Consider the following 21,171-nt stretch of genomic DNA (forward strand, 5'->3'; position numbering starts at 1 on the left):
TTGCACGTTATGAAGATGTGTTTATCAAAGTGGAGGGCAGAACATAAATCGTTCTAGCTTAATTTTTAACTGTGTAGTATTTAGACATGGTCTGGGAGCATCGTTTGCACTCTTCCCCGGGGCCCCACAGATGTCAGGAACAGGCCTGAATATAAGCACAAAGGTGACCGTCATGTGGCTGCAGGCACCTGCTTCTTGAGACTTTTCAGCCATATTTCCACCCCGCTCTGGTTTTGCTTCTCTGTCCTTGGTTTTTGTTTGTTCTTCGAGTTCATTTATTTGATTTAGATTCGTGCCTCCCAGCCTGCCACCGCCCTCATTTTTTATTTTTGTTTATTTTTCTTTAATCCCCATCACTCCTTTAGGCTCCCACCTCCACCAGTGCCACTATTTCCTTAGCCAATCCCGAGGTCTCCATACTAAACTACCAATCTGCACTCTACCAGCCCTCAGCGGCGTCCATGGCTGCGGTGGCCCAGCGGAGCATGCCCCTGCAGACGGGAACAGCCCAGATCTGTGCCCGGCCCGACCCCTTCCAGCAAGCTCTCATCGTGTGCCCGCCCGGCTTCCAAGGTAAGCCTCCGCCCGGGCCACCTCCGGCGCTGAGGCTGCGGGGTCCCGCCTCGCCTACCTCCCAGCCTGCAGCCCTCTTCGGTTCTTCCCGTGGCTCTGGCATCGCTGAACCTGAGGCCCATGTCCTGCTGGGGCTGCCTGGAAACAGTGGGACTTTGTTCTTCTCACCACCTGCCAGTGATGTTTGTCCCTGGCCGGCTGTCTGTGAATACGCACATTGTTGGGCTCCCATTGTTATGCTGGTATCAGCGCTTGGGCCCTCACATGAAATACCCTCTGTGTGGCTTATCTATGGGAAAGTGCCAGTCCCTGACTGCCAGCAGGGCCCCGATTCTCATGAGGAATAGAAATCGGTCGGAAAAGTACCTCCCAGGCCACCTCCAGTGATTCCTGGGCTGTGCACCCCAACACTCCTCCTGGAGCCTCTAAGAAGCTAGGGTTGACCAAGTACTTAAAAGCTCGAGAATTTGTTTTTGCAAGCCCCGTGGGGTAAACAGGGTTGGCTGCGCAGTTTCAGAGTCAGTGCCCCCAATGGATTCCTCCGTGTGTCCCCCCCCCGGGACTGGACATACACGGACACGTCTTCCTGTCGGAAGCACGTGTTTCCGTCTCGTGACTTGTCAGCATAACCGTTCCACTTTACGGACTCCTTAATTTCACCTTCTAGTCTTTGAACACATTCAAGGTTGGTTGTTTTATAATTTAAGTTAGAAACTCAAAGGGAGACTTCCTAAAGCCCAGGCAGTACCTGGAGGGGACCGGTGCACAGGGGAGGGGGGAGCGGTCTCCATCCAGCTCGTTCCCATCACTCACCCCTCCCTTGCCCACTGTCTGGAGCAGGGTTGCAGGCCTCTCCCTCGAAGCATGCTGGCTACTCTGTGCGAATGGAAAATGCTGTTCCCATCGTCACTCAAGCCCCAGGAGCTCAGCCTCTTCAGATCCAGCCAGGTCTGCTTGCCCAGGTAATTCTGTCTTTATTATTCCTGGTATTGCCATCATGCCCGTTAATGTTTTTCACAAAAAGAGATGTATCTCCGCTAATTCCCTCCCTGACAGTGAGGTGCTTCAAGTCGTTAGAATAGCGCAGTAATATTCTGGACAATCCCCAAGTGAATTACCTTCCTAAGTGCCTAGCTTACAATTCCAAGAAGAAATTTAGACACAGGGAGAGTCTGGGGAGACTATTATTATTATTGTATCTTTGTAATGCAAATTAATATAGGAGCCCTAGGTTTTAATCCTAATTCTACTAATAACTCTCTGTGACCTAAGGCAAGTCTGTGAACATTCCTTTGCCCCAAATTTCTTTCTTATAAAATAGAAATTATTTTTTAGAGCCAAGAAAAAGCCTTGGAGATGATTCCTTTATTTTATAGTTGAAAAATCAGGGTTGCAGAAGCTGTGAGCTGGAGCCTTCCTTATCTGCTCACAATAGGTGCTCTGATGGCAAAGTAAGATCATGGAGGTGAAAGTGATGAAAAATGTGTAAAGTGTTGTGGAAATTTAAGGCAACACAGCGATACAATGATAACCGTATCGACACGAACTTGAATAACAGATGCATCATCATTATGCGAGGTTCTTTACAGTATGTTTGATTGAATCCCCACAGCACAGTAGGGTATTTGTCACCTTTTAACAAAAAGGGAAAATGAGCCACCATCGCTGGCACAAAATCACACAGCAATTAGGTGACAGGACCAGGACACAAGCCCAAGAAGCATGACAACAGCCTCTGTATTTTAACCCCATGCTATCCTGCTTCTGTGTAATCATTTCTGTTGTTGGTGCCAAGGACAGCTTGACCTCAATGTTGTTGCTTTAGAGTCACCTTTATTTTTAAACAAGGTAGGTTCCCTAGGAGATTTGTTAATAAATCTGTGTGTGTGTAAAATGGAACACCATGCAGCCGTTAAAAAGCACGTGGTAGACCAGTGCGTCTTCACATGCAGAGGTTTCCAAGAAATTCCAACCCTGTCCAGTGTCATGTTGGGTCTTTTGTTGGTTGCTCGCTTTTTTTCTCTTTCTCTCAGCTTGTCATTAATCCCTGTCAGTAGTTTGTCACAGTGGAGCTCTCTCCTAGATATGCTAAAATGGCCCCTTCAAAGGACAAAAATAAGCTAACTTATAAAAATGAGTATGGTAACTATAAGAAAAAGCATTAATTAAACATTTTAACGAGTGCCTTCATTTTCTCTGGGTAAATGTCTACGTTTCCAAACACTATTAGTTACTTTAAATATATCCAGAAAATTGGCATTGTTCTCTTTATCTAAACATTTAAACCTTTTCAAGGATTTTATCAGTGAAAGTTTAGAGGCGTCTTTCTGATGCACTCCTCATGTTAGTTTCGTTTGCTTTGCCCTGTTCCTCCCCGCCTCCCAGCAGTGTCCCGTGGCCTGCAAAAGGGAACAGTCTCCCTGGGGCACCCTGAGGATGTGCGTGGGAGGGAAGGGCGGAATCAGACGCTCTCATTCCAGGGACGCGAGAGTGATCTCTGTGGATTGCCTTGGCAGCAGTGCTGTTTTGATACTGCCTAGCAGCTGCTGTCACCTCTGTCCTCCCAAGCCCCTAATCAGAGCTAACATCTTGGCCACCATCGTGAATGAGTAGGTGAAGGTGGAGAGATGGGAAATACAGTTCCTGATTGAGATGGAACTGAATGTACCCTCCCGCGGCAGCCTCCGAAACCGGCTTTCACTAGCGAGGCCAGAGCAGAAACTCAGAGCCCCCAACACGTGGAGATGTCTGCTTTCCTGACCCTTGTAGACTCTGCCCTTCCAGGAAGAAGTTTTTTACATTCTTCTAGCCAATCAAAGGCCATGTCTCCACTTCCCCACCTATCACTGGGTCTAGCATAGTAAGTGCTTGGCTCATACCGATTGATCATGAGATTGGGATTAACAAATGTGATTGCAAACATCCTTCGCTCTGCAGCAGGCCTGGCCAAGCGGGACCCAGCAGATCCTGCTTCCCCCAGCGTGGCAGCAGCTGACAGGAGTAGCCACCCACACGTCAGTGCAGCATGCAACTGTGATCCCTGAGACCATGGCAGGCACCCAGCAGCTGGCCGACTGGAGGTAAGCAGGAGAGCTGGCGTGTCTGGCATGGGAGGCAGGTCCAGTGTTGACCCAGAGAGCTGCTGGCCTGGCCTGTACCTGAATTCCTGGCTTGCAGAAAACTTTTTAAATTCAAAAGCATATTATGTGGAACATGACTACAGTGTAAGGAGATGTAATTTTTAAATAAGTGTACCAGGAAACAAGAAAATCGGCTTCATTACTTTCTGGTCAGTTGTCACTTTCAACCCAAAATTCAGTCACATCATTTAATCACCAGTGGAATTCACCGGACTTGGCTCCGGATGATTTTTGTTTCTGAGAGTTAAATTCCACTCCCAAAAAACCAAAGATTTGTCACCAGTGAAAGAAAGCAGGAGAGAGTCCCCCGAGGTTCCTAAACAGTTCTAGAAAGTCTTCTCAGGGTATCTTGAGACATGAACACACTGGAGTCTTCCCAACTCTCCCAGGGGAAGGCTTGACAGACAGGACTTATTTCACATGGTAGATGCTGCTGAGTGTGGCTCTTCAGTTAATAGTTACAACTTAAAGTCTGTTTCCACAGACCCCAGGGGCACCCGGCTGACAGCCACCAGCAGGTCATATCCCCTTATCTGTTTCCAGAACCTGCCCCACCCCACTTGCTGACTTCCTCACCCACATGTTGCTCTGTTGTTTTATGGCCACTTTCCACTTTTCCTTGTACCTTTCACCCACCCTATCCCAGGACCACCACAGTGCAGAGCCAAATGGCAGCCCCTCTCAAGTTGTCCCCAGCTTCCCATTCCCCATGAGAGATAGTTTGGGCTGTTTCTCATTCAGCCCAAACATTGGGGCAGGTCATACCCCTCACCCTCTGACAGGCTCCATACCAGCCATGTGGCCTCCCCCCCCAGTTCTTTTTCTGACCTAAAAGACTATTGTGAATGAAGAGCTCTCGGTAAAACATGTGGAGCTAGAGATATAAACCCCTAGTCAAGCCTCAACTGCAGCTTCCTCTGTCCTTCCATTTAATTTTCTGACTAGTGAAGACAGGACATAGGCTCTTTCCCACAGACCCACTCGATTATCTCTGACTGCAACCCCCCTCCAAGAGCACCCCCACCCTTTGGAAGCACTTTCAAACCAGGTAAAACCGGGTTCAGTTCTGGCTCTGCATGACCTGGGCATGTTACTTAACCTCTGTGAGCCTCAGTTTCTTCCTCAGTAGAGGGGGGATAACAGTCCTCACAGGATTGTTGGGAGGCTAAAATGAAGATAAAAGACAAAGCGCTTGACCTGTATTTAATACGTACCATACCAGCGCCCAACACATGGCAGGCAGTAAATAAATCAATTGTCCCTCCCCATTGGCCTCCGTTCATGCTCAGCGGGACCACTTTCCCTCTCCGGCTCATCAGGAACAGCAACCAAATGGAAAGCTGTTGGACCAATTGTTTTTTCTTCACCCCGTTTTCTCCTAAAAGACCACACATACACTGTACTCTTTTCCCCCTCTTTGTCTAATAGCATTATAGCTCATTTCATTCCAGCAGTACTCATGTACTCATTGATTCATGCATATGTTCTTATTCTTTGTCCCTCCTCTTGCCTGATTATGGCAGAAAACACTGAAAGCCTGCACACTTCTTTCTCCGTTCCCTGCGTAGACCAGAGAACATCCAGGATCATGGCTAATAAAAGACAAGTACCAGTGCTAGACCTGTATCAAAGGAAAAAGAGAGCCATGTCTGTAGAAGAAATAGCAACAACAAAATAAAGAAGCTATAGCATCAGTTTCTAAAAATCCATGTACTTGTCCAAAAGATGTTATCACATCTCGACAAAGGTGTCCCCTCCTTTTTTCCCTACTCATTTCCCCCAAGTGGCAAAGGTACATTTTACAATATTTTAAAAATTCAAATGCATTCTCCTACAGCGTTTTAAATTTTTTTATGTATTAAGTGGGCTTTTATGGGCAGGCCTCTGAATTACCGTTTTTAATATTTCTGTGGAAAAACCAGCCTTAGAGCTCCATACAACCCAAATCACAAGAGCTTTGGAAACATAAGCCATTTTCAGGATAACGGCGCCAGTGTTACTATCAACATGCCTGACTATTATGAACCTTGACTTAACACCAAGCTCTATATATGTCTAGGCAACCTTCAGTTCATCTAACTGTTCATTGGGCAAGCGTGTAATTAATCAATCAGCTGCTACACGCCTGAGCACCGAGAGGCCACTGAGAGAATTCAACAGCATGTCAACACTCCTGACATCAAAAGCCAGTGGCTGCCAGTCTTCAGTGTCTGTCTGTCACATGAGCGGCCCTGTCCTTGCTTGTAAACTGGTATTACTACCATACCCCGCCTGCCTCACAGGGTGGGATCCCCCGCCGAAGGCACTTAGTAAACCCTGTAAAAGTTATTAGGAATCTGCTCCCCCGGAACTTAAGGGGCCCCCTTGAAACGCCCTCTTTCTTACCAACAAATCGTGCCCCTCCCTGCCACCCCGTCAGAACAGCCCTGGACCTGGGACCCTTACCTGCCGGGCCCACCCGGCGGGGCTCGTCTCTTCAGTAACCCCCACACGCTAGTGACTTAACCAATTTGGGGGGTTCGTTTGGCTTTTACCTTGGGGAGGAACCTTCCTCTGCGTTTATGAAACCGACACCGAGCCCCGTTTTCCCGCCTGCCTTTCAGGAACACGCACGCTCACGGCAGCCACTACAACCCCATCATGCAGCAGCCCGCGCTCCTCACTGGCCACGTGACCCTCCCGGCGGCCCAGCCTTTAAATGTGGGCGTGGCCCACGTGATGCGGCAGCAGCCAACCAGCACCACCTCCTCCCGGAAGAGCAAGCAGCACCAGTCCTCGGCCAGGTAGGTGGGAGTCCTGCAGGTGGGAAACATCGCGAGAGCGGGAGTTAAAAGGTAGCGTCGGGGAGCATCGATCAGCCTGTGTCCCGGGAGCCGGCCCGGGCCGGGGCGTGGCCCGCGGGCCGCAGTGAGCACGTGGAGGCGCTGGGATTTGAGGGGGTGCTCGCTCCCGGGGCTGTGCGGGTGTCGGCCCTGCCTCTTGATGGATGTTCAGTGCCAGGGCCTTGAGCGATTCTGTCCCCTTTCACCCCTGAAGTGGCACTGTGGAAACCATAATCGCTTTTCTTTAAAATGTACTTTTTTTTTTGAAACCTAAGGTCAGAAATTTAACTTATTTAACTGCTCAAGTGTAAGCAATAACTTGGTTAATCCTGGACATTAACCAGCAGGACAATAACCTTGCCCGTTCCCTTTAAATCCAGCCTCATGGCTGAACTCTTCCAAGTCAGGATGGACAGAAGGCCCATGCTCTGCGATCCCACTTTTATGGCATTTGCAAAAGGCAAAACTACGGAGCCGGAGATCAGCTCCGGAGCTGCCAGGGGCTAGGGCAGGAGAGGAGGGGACTGGCAGGGAAGGATCAGGAGGGAGCTTTTCCCCCCCGGACGAAAGGTCTGTGTCTGGGTTACGGTGGGGTTACGGGACCATACTTTTGTCAAAACTCATCGAACACTTTGAAAGGGCAACTTTTACAGTAAGTACACCTCAATAAACCTGACTTTAAAAAAGAATAGAGATTTCCAAACAAAACAAAACAAAAAAATTTGAAATCAGGATTGTGCAGCTGCAGGATTGCCCTCCAGCTCTCTCTGGCGGCCCTGACGTGGAGGCACCCCATGGCTTATTTGGGATAGGTTACTCAAGAGAAGTCCGGGGTGTAAAACGTCTCCAAAGTTTGGTTTCCTGGTTCCTCATGTAGCCAGGCGCCAGAAATAAGGCCTGGCTTTTTACTATCTCATTCAGAAATCAATCCAAGAGCTGGCTGCCTCAACTTGTCATCTTTCAAGATTTCTTTATTTGGGTGTTGCTGTCAACAGGGAAATTCATCTCAGATCAGTGGCAGCCATCCAGAATGCTTTTGTTGGGCAGCCCTGTGACAAGACACCCATTTCGTTGTGAGATCAGGCCGCAGGCACGGCCACCGTCCCAGTCCTCGCGCACTGTCATGCCCAGCCAGTGGGCAGTCCCACAGAATTCTGGTCTCACCCAGAGCTGACGTCAGCATCATTGACGCAAGAACCCTTTGCCTCCCAAACTTGACAAGTCCTCCCCTGCGGCCTGCTTACCACCCAGCTGGTGTTATTTCAAGATCAGTATCATTATAGTGAAAGTTTTACGTATTTGCGTATTTTTAAGACCAGTGCTTTGGCAAAATAGCCTGAAAGACCAGACTGTTCTCCCTTGTTGGGTGGTGCAGCGAGGCATACTTTTCTTTAACAATGCCAAGTGGAGGTATTTTAACTACTGAAATAGTAAAAGCATAATCTCAAAATTGTAACATATTACCAATAACAAATATGGTAAGTACAAACAATGGAACCATTTTATCAGTAAAACATATTATTACCAGCCCCCAAAAAGGAGCAAGCATCATATCTGATACCAACTAAACAGAAAATTAAATAGATCTACCTTTACAGAATTTTCATGTTACTGCCACCCCTTTCAGCTGGAAAGTGCTTGAATCTCTAAGGAAATACCAGTCTTCATTTTCATTATAGGTTGTCTTTGGTCTCAAGAGTTGATGGGGAGAGTGGAAAAAGTAAGGTACTTTTTCCCTAAAAGTTACCAGAAACTTCATTGGCTAATTTGATAAGGAATTTCAAGGAAATCGACATCAAAATTAAAAGGTCCTGCCCAGCCGGGCATGGCCCAGCAGTTCAGCATTTACCTAGGATCCAGGAGACCAAGGTTCGATTCCCAGTCAGGGCACATGCCCGGGTTGCAGGCTCAATCTCGAATAAGGGTTTTGCAGGAGGCAGCTGATCAATGACAGCTTTCTCATCATTGATGTTTCTACCTCTCCCTTCCTCTCTGAAATCAATAAAGATATATATTTAAAAATAAAAGATTAAAAGGTCCCTTTTTAAGCACACCTTTTCCTCTTGCACTTTTCACAATTTTTCATTGCAATTGAAACAGACTAGTAAGCTTCTTATGAGGCTCAGTGTCTAAATCCAGAAGAACCTTTTTTAAAAAAATAAGAATAATAGGCCCTGGCCAGGTAGCTGAGTTGGCATCATCCCTATACAGCAAGGTTGCAGGTTCAGTCCCCAGTCAGGGCACATACAAGAATGAACCAATGAATGCATCAGTAAGTGGAACGACAAATTAATGTTTCTCTCTCTCCCTTCCTCTCTCTAAAAGATCAATTTTAAAAAAATTATACACACACAGATACTTTCGTGGTCGTGTCCATTTCCCAGAGGAAGGACAGAGAGCTAGCTAACCACCAACATTAGATCTTTTAGATCCAGAAACTCCTAAGAAATGAGTGCTTTAGTTTATTAAATGATAAACCGGCTATTAGCAGAAACCAAAGCTCTGTGTCAAATTCCATTTCTTCCACCTCTCTCCCGAACAAGACCTAAATACATTTGGGAGGATGATAGGATGGAGCTCAGGAAGTCAGGCCTTGACCCTGAAGACAGGGCTGTGTTGGGGCAGGCACCCCTAAAGACTGGGCATTACATGGGACTCCACAAGACCAGCCCAGTTCTTGGGCACAATCCCTCACATCTTTAGAGCCCTGACTGTCCCCTTTGTCCTGCTGGGAGCAGCTGGAGCCCTGAGAAGGCCAGGCTGCTGTCCCGTCTATGTAGCAACTACCTGAAAGCACTCCAGAGGTAGCCGCTTCTGCAGTTACACATGAAGTCAGTGCCCTGGCCTCTAACTTTTTTTTTTTTTAATATGTTTTTATTGATTTCAAAGAGAGGAAGGGAGAGGGAGAGATACAGAAACATCAGTGATGAGAGTCATTGATCAGCTGCTTCCTGCAAGCCCCCTGCTGGGGATGAGCCACAACCTGGGCCTGGGCCCTGACTGGGAATTGAAATCGTGACCTCCAGGTTCATGGGTCAATGTTTAACCACTGAGCCACACTGGCCAGGCCGGCCTCTAACTTTTCTATGGAGATGTCGCAAACCTGGGGTTCCTAGGCAGTGTTTGCTCCTTGGAAGATGCTGCTGGGCTGACCTTCCTTCATGAGTGTGTGTGGCTTTGTCGTTACAGAAATGTCTCCACCTGTGAGGTGTCCTCCTCTCAGGCCATCAGCTCCCCTCAGCGGTCCAAGCGCGTCAAGGAGAACACGCCGCCCCGCTGCGCCCTGGTGCACAGCAGCCCGGCCTGCAGCTCCTCCGTCACGTGTGGCTGGGGCGACGGGGCCTCCAGCACAACCAGGGAAAGGCAGCGGCAGACCATTGTCATTCCCGACACCCCCAGCCCCACGGTCAGCGTCATCACCATCAGCAGCGACACGGACGAAGAGGAGGAACAGAAGCACGCGCCCACCAGGTGAGACCCCGTCCCTCGTCACCTCCAGGCTCCCAGCAAGGGCCGCGGGGTGTGCTGTGTGGTGCCGGCTCACACAGAGGCAGCTATCTGTGGATCTGGGCCGCTTTCCATCATGAAGCATAACGATCCCTCTCTCCCGGCCCCAGATTGTGGTTTCGCAGTGTCCTAGAGTCCTAAAGTGATTTCAGGGGACTAACAGACTTTCCGTAATTGCTTAAAACCAAAATAATTTTGAATCACGTGGATCGTAAAAGATAGTTATAGGCCCTATACGTTTGGGAGACTTGACCATAAAAATCAGACACAATGCCAGTGTATCTCAACCCCCTATAAGTTTACGAAGCTCTGCCTCAGGCTATTGAATTTATTCCCTGTCAGAATATTTCTCCAGTATCACCGTGGCTCTCTCAGAATTTGAAATAATTGTTCAGTTAATCAGAAATTTCCCTGTGTCTGATTAACCCAATCTTTCAAGCTGACAGTTGGTTCTTCACCCAGAGAGCACTACTGTTTATTCCAAGTAGAGAAAACTCATTTTACGTTTCGTGTGCTACCTGAGAAGAGGAAAGGAATATTTAATACGGTATTTGCATGACTATTAACTCTGGCGCCAGAGTCTCCTTTCCTGCCCTTTCCAGCCAGACTTGAGCAGAGCGTGGCTTGTGCTGGGGCTGCCTGATGAGCCGCTGGAACTTGTCCCTCCTGAACAGTCAGTCCCCTGGCCCTCTGCACCCCAGCGGCCTCAGGACCTTGTAGATCCCAAAGACTCATGACCCCAGCCTGCTGGGCCCTCACATGAGGACTGAGAGCCAGGGAAGGGAGACCAGCTACCTAGCCCAGCGCTGCCAGTTGGCACACATCCCACAACTGGATGTGAAGCTTAACATCTGCATATAGGCCTGAATATTTAATTCGTGCTTGGATGCAATGCCAATAATTAGTCGTGACAAATCCTTTTGATTAGGCAATAAATTCCCACACTTGAAATCATTGTGAAATGTACAGATAAGTGATGGAAATGGTCTCGATATGGCTGTTCCTGTACGGCATCCCCTTCGCACCTCTGTAGTGAACTCGGCGGTGGCTTCCTCGTGGTAGGGCTAGTGTATGTCTCATTCGGCCGCCCTCTTTTTCTGTTTAGTGGCTCAGCCTGATGGTCATTGTGTCTCAGGGAAGGTAATGCAGCACTTCTGGCCCTAGCATCCGGCCAGGGGGCCGGAGGGCCCACTGGGTCGGGGACACCGGGCACTGTGCTTCACTCTCCTCCTGCCTATTCCAGGACTGCCTCAGTTTCCTTTTTGAGAAGAGCCCTGAGCTAAGAGTACTCTGTCCTCCCCAGTGCCTCGTGTCCCCCAGCCCAGGAATATGATGGGCTCAGATGGTCCCTTTACAAAAAGAAAGGTTCTTCCCAGCCCCAGGCTGGCCCCCAGCCTGGAGCTGCCTGTCCACACATTTGCAGCATTGGGCATAACACAGGCCTTTTGCACCGCCCCTTGGCACAACTGGAAAAAAGCAGAAGCAATTGGAAAGTCTGACAACTGATGCGATTGGAATGTCATTTTTGAAGTATGAGATCTGGGTTACACAGACTCTGGACACATGTGCTCAGGAGAGAAGTGAATAGCATGCCTGAGGAACGGGGCATGAGAGCGCCGTCTCTCCATCGATCAGAGCTCCCAGGGTTGAGAGCGCTGAGCAGAGCCAAAGCACAGCCTGCTCCTGAGCCGCCCTGAGGCCCAGGAAAACACAGAACTCAGGTGCTGATGGCATGTGAGGACCGTGAGGTAAATGGCTCAAGACTTAGAAGAGGGCAGGGAAGCAGCCGATGTGCAGGAACAACCACCAACAGTGACAATGGGCCACGGAGTCCCAGAGTGTCATAAAATGCAGGAGACCACGCACCTGCCTGCCCAGGATAATGAAATGTACCAGAGACACCCTGGCCAGCGTGGCTCAGTTGGTTGAGCGTTGTCGCATGCACCAAAAGGTCACCAGTTCTGTTCCCAGTCAGGGCACATGCCTAGTTTGCAGGCCTTGATCCCCAGTAGGGGGCGTGCAGGAGGCAGCTGATGGGTGTTTCTCTTTCCCTCTCCCTCTTTCTCTAAAATCAATAAAAACATATTTTTTTAAAAAGAAAAGAAATGTGCCAGAGACATACACAAATAGGGGAGCTGCAGAGTGAGACCAGAGAGTCCTCATGAAGGGTTCAGCTGCTGCGGTTGTGACAGGAGGCTTACAGAATGAAATGATAGTGTTTTCTGGAAAGATCAAATGACTATTGCCTTAAAAAAAGGTTACAGCACCCAAGAAGACAGGAAAATGTGTTTGAGTCTGAGTAGGATAAAACAGAAACCGGTAGCTGTTTTATTTATAGAGAAGGGACTGTGTAATATGAGCGCATTGTTGTGACATTTTGGAAAAAGAGAAAAATGGGGGAATGTGACTTTTCATTCTTAGAAATCAGAATATCATAAAATTTAACACAGTAAATATTTACTAGCCCCAGCATCACAGATACTGTGCTAGGAACTGCGGGTGTTGCATAAATGAACGTGGACAGTCGCCATCCTCAGGTTTGCAGGGTGATAAGCGAGATGAGACCCAAACAAATCATTATAATACAAAGTAGAGCATCACTCCCGTAAAAACTAGCAGAGGACTGGGGATGCAAAGGGAAATCGATTGAGGAAATGGAGGGGGGGGCAGGCAAACCGGGAGGAATGAGAGTGCACATTCCAGCGAGGGAGGTTGTGGGGGCAGGGCGTCCGAGGTGGGACAGGCACAGGAGCACGCAGGGCCCCTGATCACAGAGAAAGGGGGGGCCAGGAAGGAAGGGATTGCAGAAGGGAAAGGGGGACTCAAGAGTCTCCCTTTGGACCGGGTGGTCAGCTTGTGGTCAGCTTCGTCAGGAGATTCTGAGCAGCTCCCAGGAAAGCATCAGCCCTTACCCCAAGTGCAGCCCAGTGGGGAGCCGCTCAGCCACTCTCTGCTGGAAGCTTCTCTGGCCCATCAGTGTTCAATTTGAGCAGGGGGGGCTTCCCTGCTTGCCTCTAATCCTCTTGATCTCAAACCTGACTTCTGCACCCTACGCACCTGAATTCCCATCTGTGAGTCAGGACCTTGTCTCCTGTCTGCTGCTCACCCAAGTCTAGCAGGTGCGAGTCCCAGGGCTGGCCTGTAACTCTGCCCGAAATGCCGATCACTCCCGTGTCAGCCTCGGCACAGCTAGGGTCAGGCTCACGGGGACAGTGAGCTCAGGATCAGATGGCAACGCCTCCACCACCAAAGTGTCTTTTAGAGCCAAAATGGGACAAATAACGGTAAACCTACATTTTTAGACTTAATTACAAAGTGTCACTAAATCTCTAGGACCACTCTGCCTAGAATTTTGAGAGGAATGCCAAGTCACAATTATTATCCTGGCCCCCAGTAGATGGCACTGTCAGCCGCCAGAGCAGATGAATGGTCAGCAGGTCCCACTTGTAAGGAGGACCCAGAGCGTGGGGCAGGCTGGGAGCGAGTGAGTCATAGCCCCTCAGTCGTAACATTCACCAGGCGTTTCCACCTGCACTGTCTCCTGCGTCATTTCATGGGAAACACAAGATCTATATTTCTAACGCCATTTCACAGATGAGGGAAATGAGGCCCAGGAGAGGTATGTGACTCGTCCAAACTGATAAAAGTTCTCAGTAGCAGAATTGACAGTCCTGATTACTGGCAAAAATAACTGACTTCTCTTTAGTCATTAATTCAACAAATATAAATTCTGTCCTGCCCCTTCCTCTGACCACCACCATGCCAGCACACATTTGCACCCACTGTGTGCAGGGCCCCAGGCCAGGGCTTTAGGGAGTCCCAGCTGGGTCCCAGGCATCTGTCAGTGCTGGGGTTCTACCAGCGAGAAGGGCAGAAGTCAGCTCTTCTAATTCTTTGAGAACATTTTAAAATGTGAGGAGGCCTGAAAACTCTGAGAAAAAGACCCAGTGGCCCCCTCTTTCTAAATGAGTTGCTGTGGTCATGGCTAGAGAATTGGCCTAATTACAGAAGACAACTACACAGGTCTTCTTCTGGGTCCCCCAGGATTAAGTAGTAGAAGCAGTCATGTCCTAAGTATTTACAAATGACTTTCATTAGAGGAGCGTTTGACTGTCTGCACCTGCTGAATAAGCCATCCTTCCTCCCTTGAAATCTCTTTAGACAAAGTTTGTAGGTGTACGTCTTATTGTTCAGAACCTTCTGCTAACCTTGGCTTTTGAGGCCATGAGGTCATATCATAGAACTTTTGGTCGTAAGGGTAATTTCTGAAGCGTGCGACCAAAGTGGCCCACTGCAGCTAGTCAGCTACAGCTCGTCTGTGCTCTCTCTGTTATTCATTCTACCACCTGGGTATTTCTTTTTTTTTTCTTTTTTTAATATATCTTTATTGATTTCAGAGAGAGGAAAGGAGAAGGGTAGAGAAATAGAAACATCAATGACGAGAGTGTCATTGATCAGCTGCCTCCTGCACACCCCGAACTGGGGATCAAGCCCGCAACCGGGCATGTGCCCTGACCGGGAATTGAACCCCTGTCTCCCAGATCCTAGGCCGACACTCAAAGGCTGAGCCACGCCCAGCCAGGCAAAGGGCTGCATTTTGAAGAGACTCTGCACCGAGCTGTCCCCAGCAATGTGTCCTAACTCTTCAGCACATCGCAAAGCCATTAGTGAGGTTCTCCGGTTTCCTCATTGCCATCCACAGGGCAGGCGGGGGGAGTTATATACCACAGGGCAGAGGAAGGAGGAGGGGAAGGGGGGTGGATACCACAGGGCAGAGTGTGCCCGGTGAAAGGACCTTTGCAATAGGTGGAGGAAAGAGCATGTGTTTCTGGGTGTGTGCTGGGGTGAGGACACCTGGTTCCCTCCAGGCCCTCTTTCTGATTTCTTAGAAGGTAGTCATTTAAAAAAAATGACTTTAATGGTGATGTGTATGTATGTGTGTGTGTGCATACACACGTGCACATAGATGGAAATGTGTGGGTCATATAATCTGAATGGAATGTGTACATCAAATTTAAAATGTAGTTTTTTTTGGTTCTCACTAATCACTTTAAGTTGGGAATTAATACACCTGAAGGAGCACATTGGCCTGGAGGCGTTGGCTCCTGGTCCCTCCCTTCACGTGAAGGGCTGGTTAAAAGCAATCAGCACGTACTTCTCGCTGGATGGAGGGGAAGTGTGAACAGTGCAGTGAGCAGTGCACACCCTGGTGCAGGGTGAGGCCAGCAGCTCTCATCGCCATCAGCTGGGTCAGCTGTGAGTGTGACCAGCCCCACTCTAGGAAAGACCACTGCCATGGCATCGCCTCTGGAGGGACCGGAGGAGGTCAGTTAGTTACCTCTTCAGGGCTGGAGGGGGGGGATAGAGGAGCTAGTGTAGCATAGTCATTAAGAGGGAGGGCAGGCTCTGGACGACTCAGTTACAAAAAACTAATAACCTGATTTAAAAATAGGCTAAGGACTTGAATAGACATTTCTTAAAAGAATATATATAAGTGGCCAACAAATAACTCTGAAAAAATCTTCAGCATCACTGATAATCAGGGAAATGCAAATCAGAACCACAATGAGCTCTATCACCTCACACCTGTCAGGATAGTTATGATCAAGAAAACAAAAGATAATGTTGACGAGGGGGTGGAGAAATTGGGACCCTTGCACACACTGGTTGTGGGAATGTAAATTGGTGCAGCCACTATGGGAAACAGTATTGAGGTTCCTCGGGAAATTAAAAATAGAACTACCATATGATCCAGCAATCCCACGCCTGAGTACTTATCCAAAAGATTGAAATCAGGGCCTCAAAGAGACCGCACTCCCACGTTCACTGCAGCATCAGGCACAGTACCCAAGATGTGGAAACACCCGAAATGTCCCTCACATGAATGGATAGAGAAAATGTCGCATGTGCATACAGTGGAATACTATTCAGCCTTAAAAAGAAGAAGATGCTGCAATATGCAAAACTCTCTCAGATGAGGTATTTAAAATAGTCAATGCATGGAATCGAGGAGTAGGATCTCGGTGGCCAGGGCCGTGGGTAGGGAAGTGTCACTAATCAATGGGCATAAATTTCAGTTGGGCAGGATGAGTCATTTCTAGTGACCTGCACAACATTCACCTGTAGTCACAGAACTGACTTATACTCTTAAAATGTTAGTAAGAGGGTAGATCTCATATTAAATATTCTTATCACTATAAAATTTAAAAAATAAAGCCAAGACCATGCTTAGTCACCAAAAAAGCAGAGAGAGAGTGCTGGCTCTTGGTTCAAACCTGATTCTGCCCCTGACTAGCTGTGTGACCTTGAGCAAGCAGGTGACCTAAGCTCTCCACACCTGAAGCTCATCGTTCTTAAACCAGAGTGTGACACTCTTTCCCGCAGCCTTGCTGTGAGCATGAGAGGAGGTGACACATGTAAAGCGCTTTGAACCGCAGTTGTGCACCCAGTAAATGTCGCCTGTGGTTTGTAACCAATGTCGTCGTGATGGGAGTGTTTTTCACGTGTGGCATTGACTGTGGAATCAGAGGAGTGAAATAAGCCGTGGAAGGTTTATGGGTGGAGATGAGTTTCCACCAGGGCCTTGAAGGATGGGATTGGTCAAGGCTGGCAAATAGAAATCAGAAACACATTCCAGAGAGCGCCCTGCAGGGAGGGGCCGAGGGCTTGTATCTGCTCCTGCCGCAGTGTTTTCTCCACTGGGGCCGAGTTCTTTACTTCCTCTCTCCTTATTTCTCTTCATCATTTTAAAATGATGGAAATCATCTATTGCCAAGACAACACAATGCAATCCTGAACTCTGATGGCTTTGTTCTTTGTTCAGAAGTAATGTTCTGTTGAGGCCATTAAGCAAACATTTCTCATCGTATTCCTCCCTCTCTCTCTGTCTCTGTCATTTCCATTAACTAATTCATAATGGGATTGATTAGCGATCAGTAATAATTAGACACTGTAGTGGAATGAATCCCAGTAGAGTCGATACGTACAGGCCTAAAGAATCCATAGTAATAATGTCAAATGTGTGCTTGCTTTCAAAGCGACTCATTTAGCAGCTTCCCATTTGTTCTCTAATCTGCATGTGTAATCAGGTTGAGCACAGAGATTTCCAACAAGAGATCAAACACAGAGCTATCCAATTAACTCACCTTTTCCAGGCCTGTCTCACATAGATCCAAAAAGGCGAGTAAGCCAGCATTAGACTGTGTTGTGCCTATTTGCTCATTAGACGGGACCTCCAGCTCCGATAAGAGGGACAGGGCCCATGAAGAGTGGACAGAGGCTTTAGCCACACTCCTTGATGGATATCAAGGCCCAGACAGCCAGGGCGCGTCAGCCTCTTTGGTAGGAGAGCTCACTACCTGTTGGGTTTCCATAAGGAGGTGGCCCTAACTGCTCACAGGTTGTCTAGACCAAGCCGTCAGCCGTTGTAAGACTTTCCAGAAAGCCATCCCGAGAGACAGGAAGCTCACTGACTCATGACGTGGCCCCTTGTGTGTGTGCAGATAGTGGCAGCTCTCAGAAAATTCTCACTCGTGTTGAGCTGAAGCTTCTCCACAATTTCCAAATTCGAGTGAAGAATTCAAAATATGTCCAATTTGAATTTTATTACAGCTTACCCAGAATTAGTGTTGTGTGTGCATGTGGTCTTTTTAATCTGAGCGTTTTCTAAACTACTCAGAACCAAAGGGAGGTATGGTCAGCAGGAATTGGCCGGGGCTGGGGCTGGGGCTGGGTCTACGTGTAAGCGACTTATTTCCTCACCAAGTCCCGTGTTAAGTTTATTTTGTCTGTTCATCTGTTGGTGGGCACTTAGGTTATTCTCACCCTTAGGTTATGTATTTTCTCCGCTTGGCCCTTGGGCGTGATCCCACTGTGAGCGCTCGCATACAGGTGCCCGAGTCCCTGCTTTCAGTTCCTTTGCCTGTATACCTGAGAGTGGAATTGCTGGGTCACATGGTAACTAGCCTTCTGAGGATCGAGCCTATGGGTGTTTTTGCATTTAAACTGTTATAAGTGGGAGGGGTAGTCTTTATTAATTAAAATGTATCTTTTATCAAAATGAATGTGAAGAGCTATAAATACATGCTAATTCCTCACCTTCTTCTGAGTTCTTGACAATTATCATCCATACAACGCGCTGACAGTTCATCAGGGAAGGCTCTGTCACATCCTCTGTTCTCTCTAACTGATTATTTTAAAGCTTTTACAGCTTAACTTGTCATGTTTTTATACAGCCCCCACACTGAGTTTTTAATCCCCTCTCAGGCACAGACACTTATCGTATTTTTTATACAGGAATCCCCTGTAGCACGTAGAGTAGACCTTCAAGACATCTAACTGATGCGTTTTAATTTCTTTCATATCTATGTTCTGATTTATTCATAGACTAGAAATCTTTCCAGCAAGTCTGCGCCTTGGTAGAATTCACTCTGCCTAGATATGTTTCTTGCAAACCTGTTTTTTCATGTTAAATGAGTTAAGAATAATGGCAGCTAACTTTTTATAGAGTACTTGCCTTGTGTCGTGCACTGTTCGAAGCACTTTTCTTGCGTTTCCTCACTTAATTCTCAGAATGAGCCTGTGACGTAGTTACTGTTATTGGCCACATTTTACTGATAAGGAGACTGTTGAAAAGCTGCCCAAGGCCACACCCCCAGCAAGTGCTGATGTTCAACATCTGGCTGCAGGGCCCTGTGCTTACCCACAGGCGTAGTTAGGGAGGGACCCTCCTTCCCTGAACCAGGACGGACAGACTGCAGCCGCTGGAGGAATCATCCGGCCCAGATGTCGGCAGTGTCAGGAGCGGGGGCCACACCAGCTCACAGGCAGTCGCTGCCCGGCCCCTCCAGCCTTGTGTAGATTAATAGCCTTCCACTCGCCTTCTGCCCAGTCGCCTGGGGCTTCTGAGTTTGCCCACTGCTCTGCTGCCCTTAGGAGGCAGAGATCGACCTTGGAAAGGGGCTGGCCTGTGACTGGCCTTGTGACCTTGGCCAGGACAACTCGGTGATTGTCCTGTCCCCAGTAGGCGCCTATAAATACCAGCTTCTTCTCTTAGCAAATTAGTTAGAAACTGACCATCTTACTTAGGCAACCGATATTTCTTAAAAATAGACGATCAATATACAAAAATAGATGAAAATCCATTTTTAAAACCGTCACAATAAACAACACATTTTATAGGCATTATCCCACCAGCCTCTCACTGAGCTTGGAGGCAGACAGAATTGGTTCCCAAAGTAACCACACAAATATAAATATCTCAGAAAAAAAATGTGCCGGCCTATAGCCATCCAAAGCCAGTTCTTCCTATTGGCATAATAAATTTCAGGATGAAGGACAGGGGTCCAGAGCAACTCCTGAATAGGCATCGTCCTGGCAGGAACGCCTCTGACCCCACCGAGACACAGTGCTGTCCCCTCCCTGATCCCAGGGCCAGGCCAGTCCTCCCCTGAGAGGGGGCTCTCAGAGGTCCTGGGTGGCCTGCACCACACCATCCACACAGCACTCTCACAGCAGAGAGATTGCTGATGGTGCAAGTCCAGCTCCCGTCACTCGCGCTCAGCATGTCTGAACCGTGTGTGGCATCGGCCTCTTGGAACCTCTTTCCCCCTTCCCTGTCTCTGCAGCTGGGTTCCCCCTGGATGTCCCTGTCCCTCCTGCCTAAGTTTGCTGGATCTCCAGGCCCCGAGCCTCACTGTGCTCTTCCTTCCCAGCGGTGGGTGTTTCAGGCTCTCTGTTTGCTCAGATGTCCCCTTCTGGTGGCTCAGGGGGCATTGCTGCACCGGGGAGAGCCCAGGCCCACTCGAAGCTTCTCCCCAGTTTCCAGAAGCACCTGTAGGCCCAGCTACAGCCCTTTCTCACATCTTCATATGTCCCCTCTACCAGTTAAGCAGGTGACACTTGTGTGCCCTGCCTCCCGTTTGGGTCAGAGAGAGAAGAAGTCACATCCCTGCCTTCTGTCCTGGTCTGCTTCTGTCCCCTGCCCCAGGGCACAGAGTGGGGCTTTTCACACAGCCGGTCTGAACTGCCGGCTGGAGGTCTCCCTCTCACAGTGCTGACTTGTCCCTGTCTCTTTTCAGCACCGTCTCCAAGCAGAGGAAAAACGTCATCAGCTGTGTCACGGTCCACGACTCTCCATACTCAGACTCCTCTGGCAACACCAGCCCCTACTCCGTGCAGCACCGCGCCGGGCACAGCGCCAGCACCTTCGACACCAAGGGGAGCCTGGAGAACCACTGCACTGGGAACCCCAGGACCATCATCGTGCCCCCCCTGAAGACCCAGGCCAGCGAAGTGCTGGTGGAATGTGACAGCCTGGTGCCAGGTAATCCGGGGGCCGGCAGGCCGGGATCTCCGGGGACTGGACTTGTTCTCTGTCGCTAGCAGCTGTGCTGTGTGACAGGAGCCGGGTTACTGCAGGTTGTGTTCAAGTAGCCAAGGGAAGACCCCGCTTAATGTCACGTTGTATAAGCAGCGTTTTCGTTTTTTAATTCTCTAATTAATACCTCGCTGCCTTTACAGTGGCTCTCCCTCTGATTTGGCTGATAAATTAAGAAGAGCCGCCCAGTTCTTTATCCGCTGGTCTGGGTTGACACCGGCTGTGGGGGGTCCCTGGCCGAGTTCTGGCATCACCCCCTCCAGGAAGCCCTGGTGGTGGGGCCGTCTGCGCGGGCAGAACCTCCTCTGAGTCTTGCTCAGCGAGGGTGAAACACCGTCCCCCACGTCCTCAGAAGTCACCGTTGGGAGCAGAGGACACGGCGAGTGCGTTTGTCCCTCACGCATTGCTTGATTGGAAGGATTTCTCCCACCCCGAGAAGAAGGGCTGAGATCTTAGTCTTCTAGATACGTTTAGCGCCTCGCCCCAGATCAGTGCATCTGGTCAGTGCCTCCCTGGCTCAGGCTCACCAGGGGAAGAATTTGGGGAATAAACCAGAAGAAAAACATGCATGTTTGCTCTTCTGCCCCAACCATCACCAGCCCATCCAAGCCAGTCAGCACCCGCAGTGGCACCATTTAGAAGGAAAGGGATAGGGACCGCCAGAAAGCTTTTGTTCCGATGTGAGGAGCTGTTGTCATCAGCTGTTACCCATCCAGTCCGTGTCACCTGGGAGCCTGTAAGGCCCACTAGG

The 21,171-nt window shown here is 48.9% G+C and overlaps 1 protein-coding gene across 1 annotated transcript in view; it reads left to right on the forward strand.

Moving 5' to 3' along the window:
• HIPK2 (homeodomain interacting protein kinase 2) overlaps positions 1-21,171 on the forward strand; it is a 150,431-nt gene that overhangs the window by 124,429 nt on the left and 4,831 nt on the right. The window contains exons 8-13 of the mRNA XM_087820984.1: positions 366-573; positions 1,414-1,535; positions 3,511-3,653; positions 6,317-6,496; positions 9,725-10,006; positions 20,122-20,366. Coding sequence (XP_087677110.1) covers positions 366-573; positions 1,414-1,535; positions 3,511-3,653; positions 6,317-6,496; positions 9,725-10,006; positions 20,122-20,366 — 1,180 coding nt within the window. The remainder of the gene's footprint in view (positions 1-365; positions 574-1,413; positions 1,536-3,510; positions 3,654-6,316; positions 6,497-9,724; positions 10,007-20,121; positions 20,367-21,171) is intronic.

The sequence above is a fragment of the Miniopterus natalensis genome, chromosome 10, assembly GCF_054644295.1.
Source record: "Miniopterus natalensis isolate mMinNat1 chromosome 10, mMinNat1.hap1, whole genome shotgun sequence".
In the NCBI taxonomy this organism is placed as follows: Eukaryota; Metazoa; Chordata; class Mammalia; order Chiroptera; family Miniopteridae; genus Miniopterus; species Miniopterus natalensis.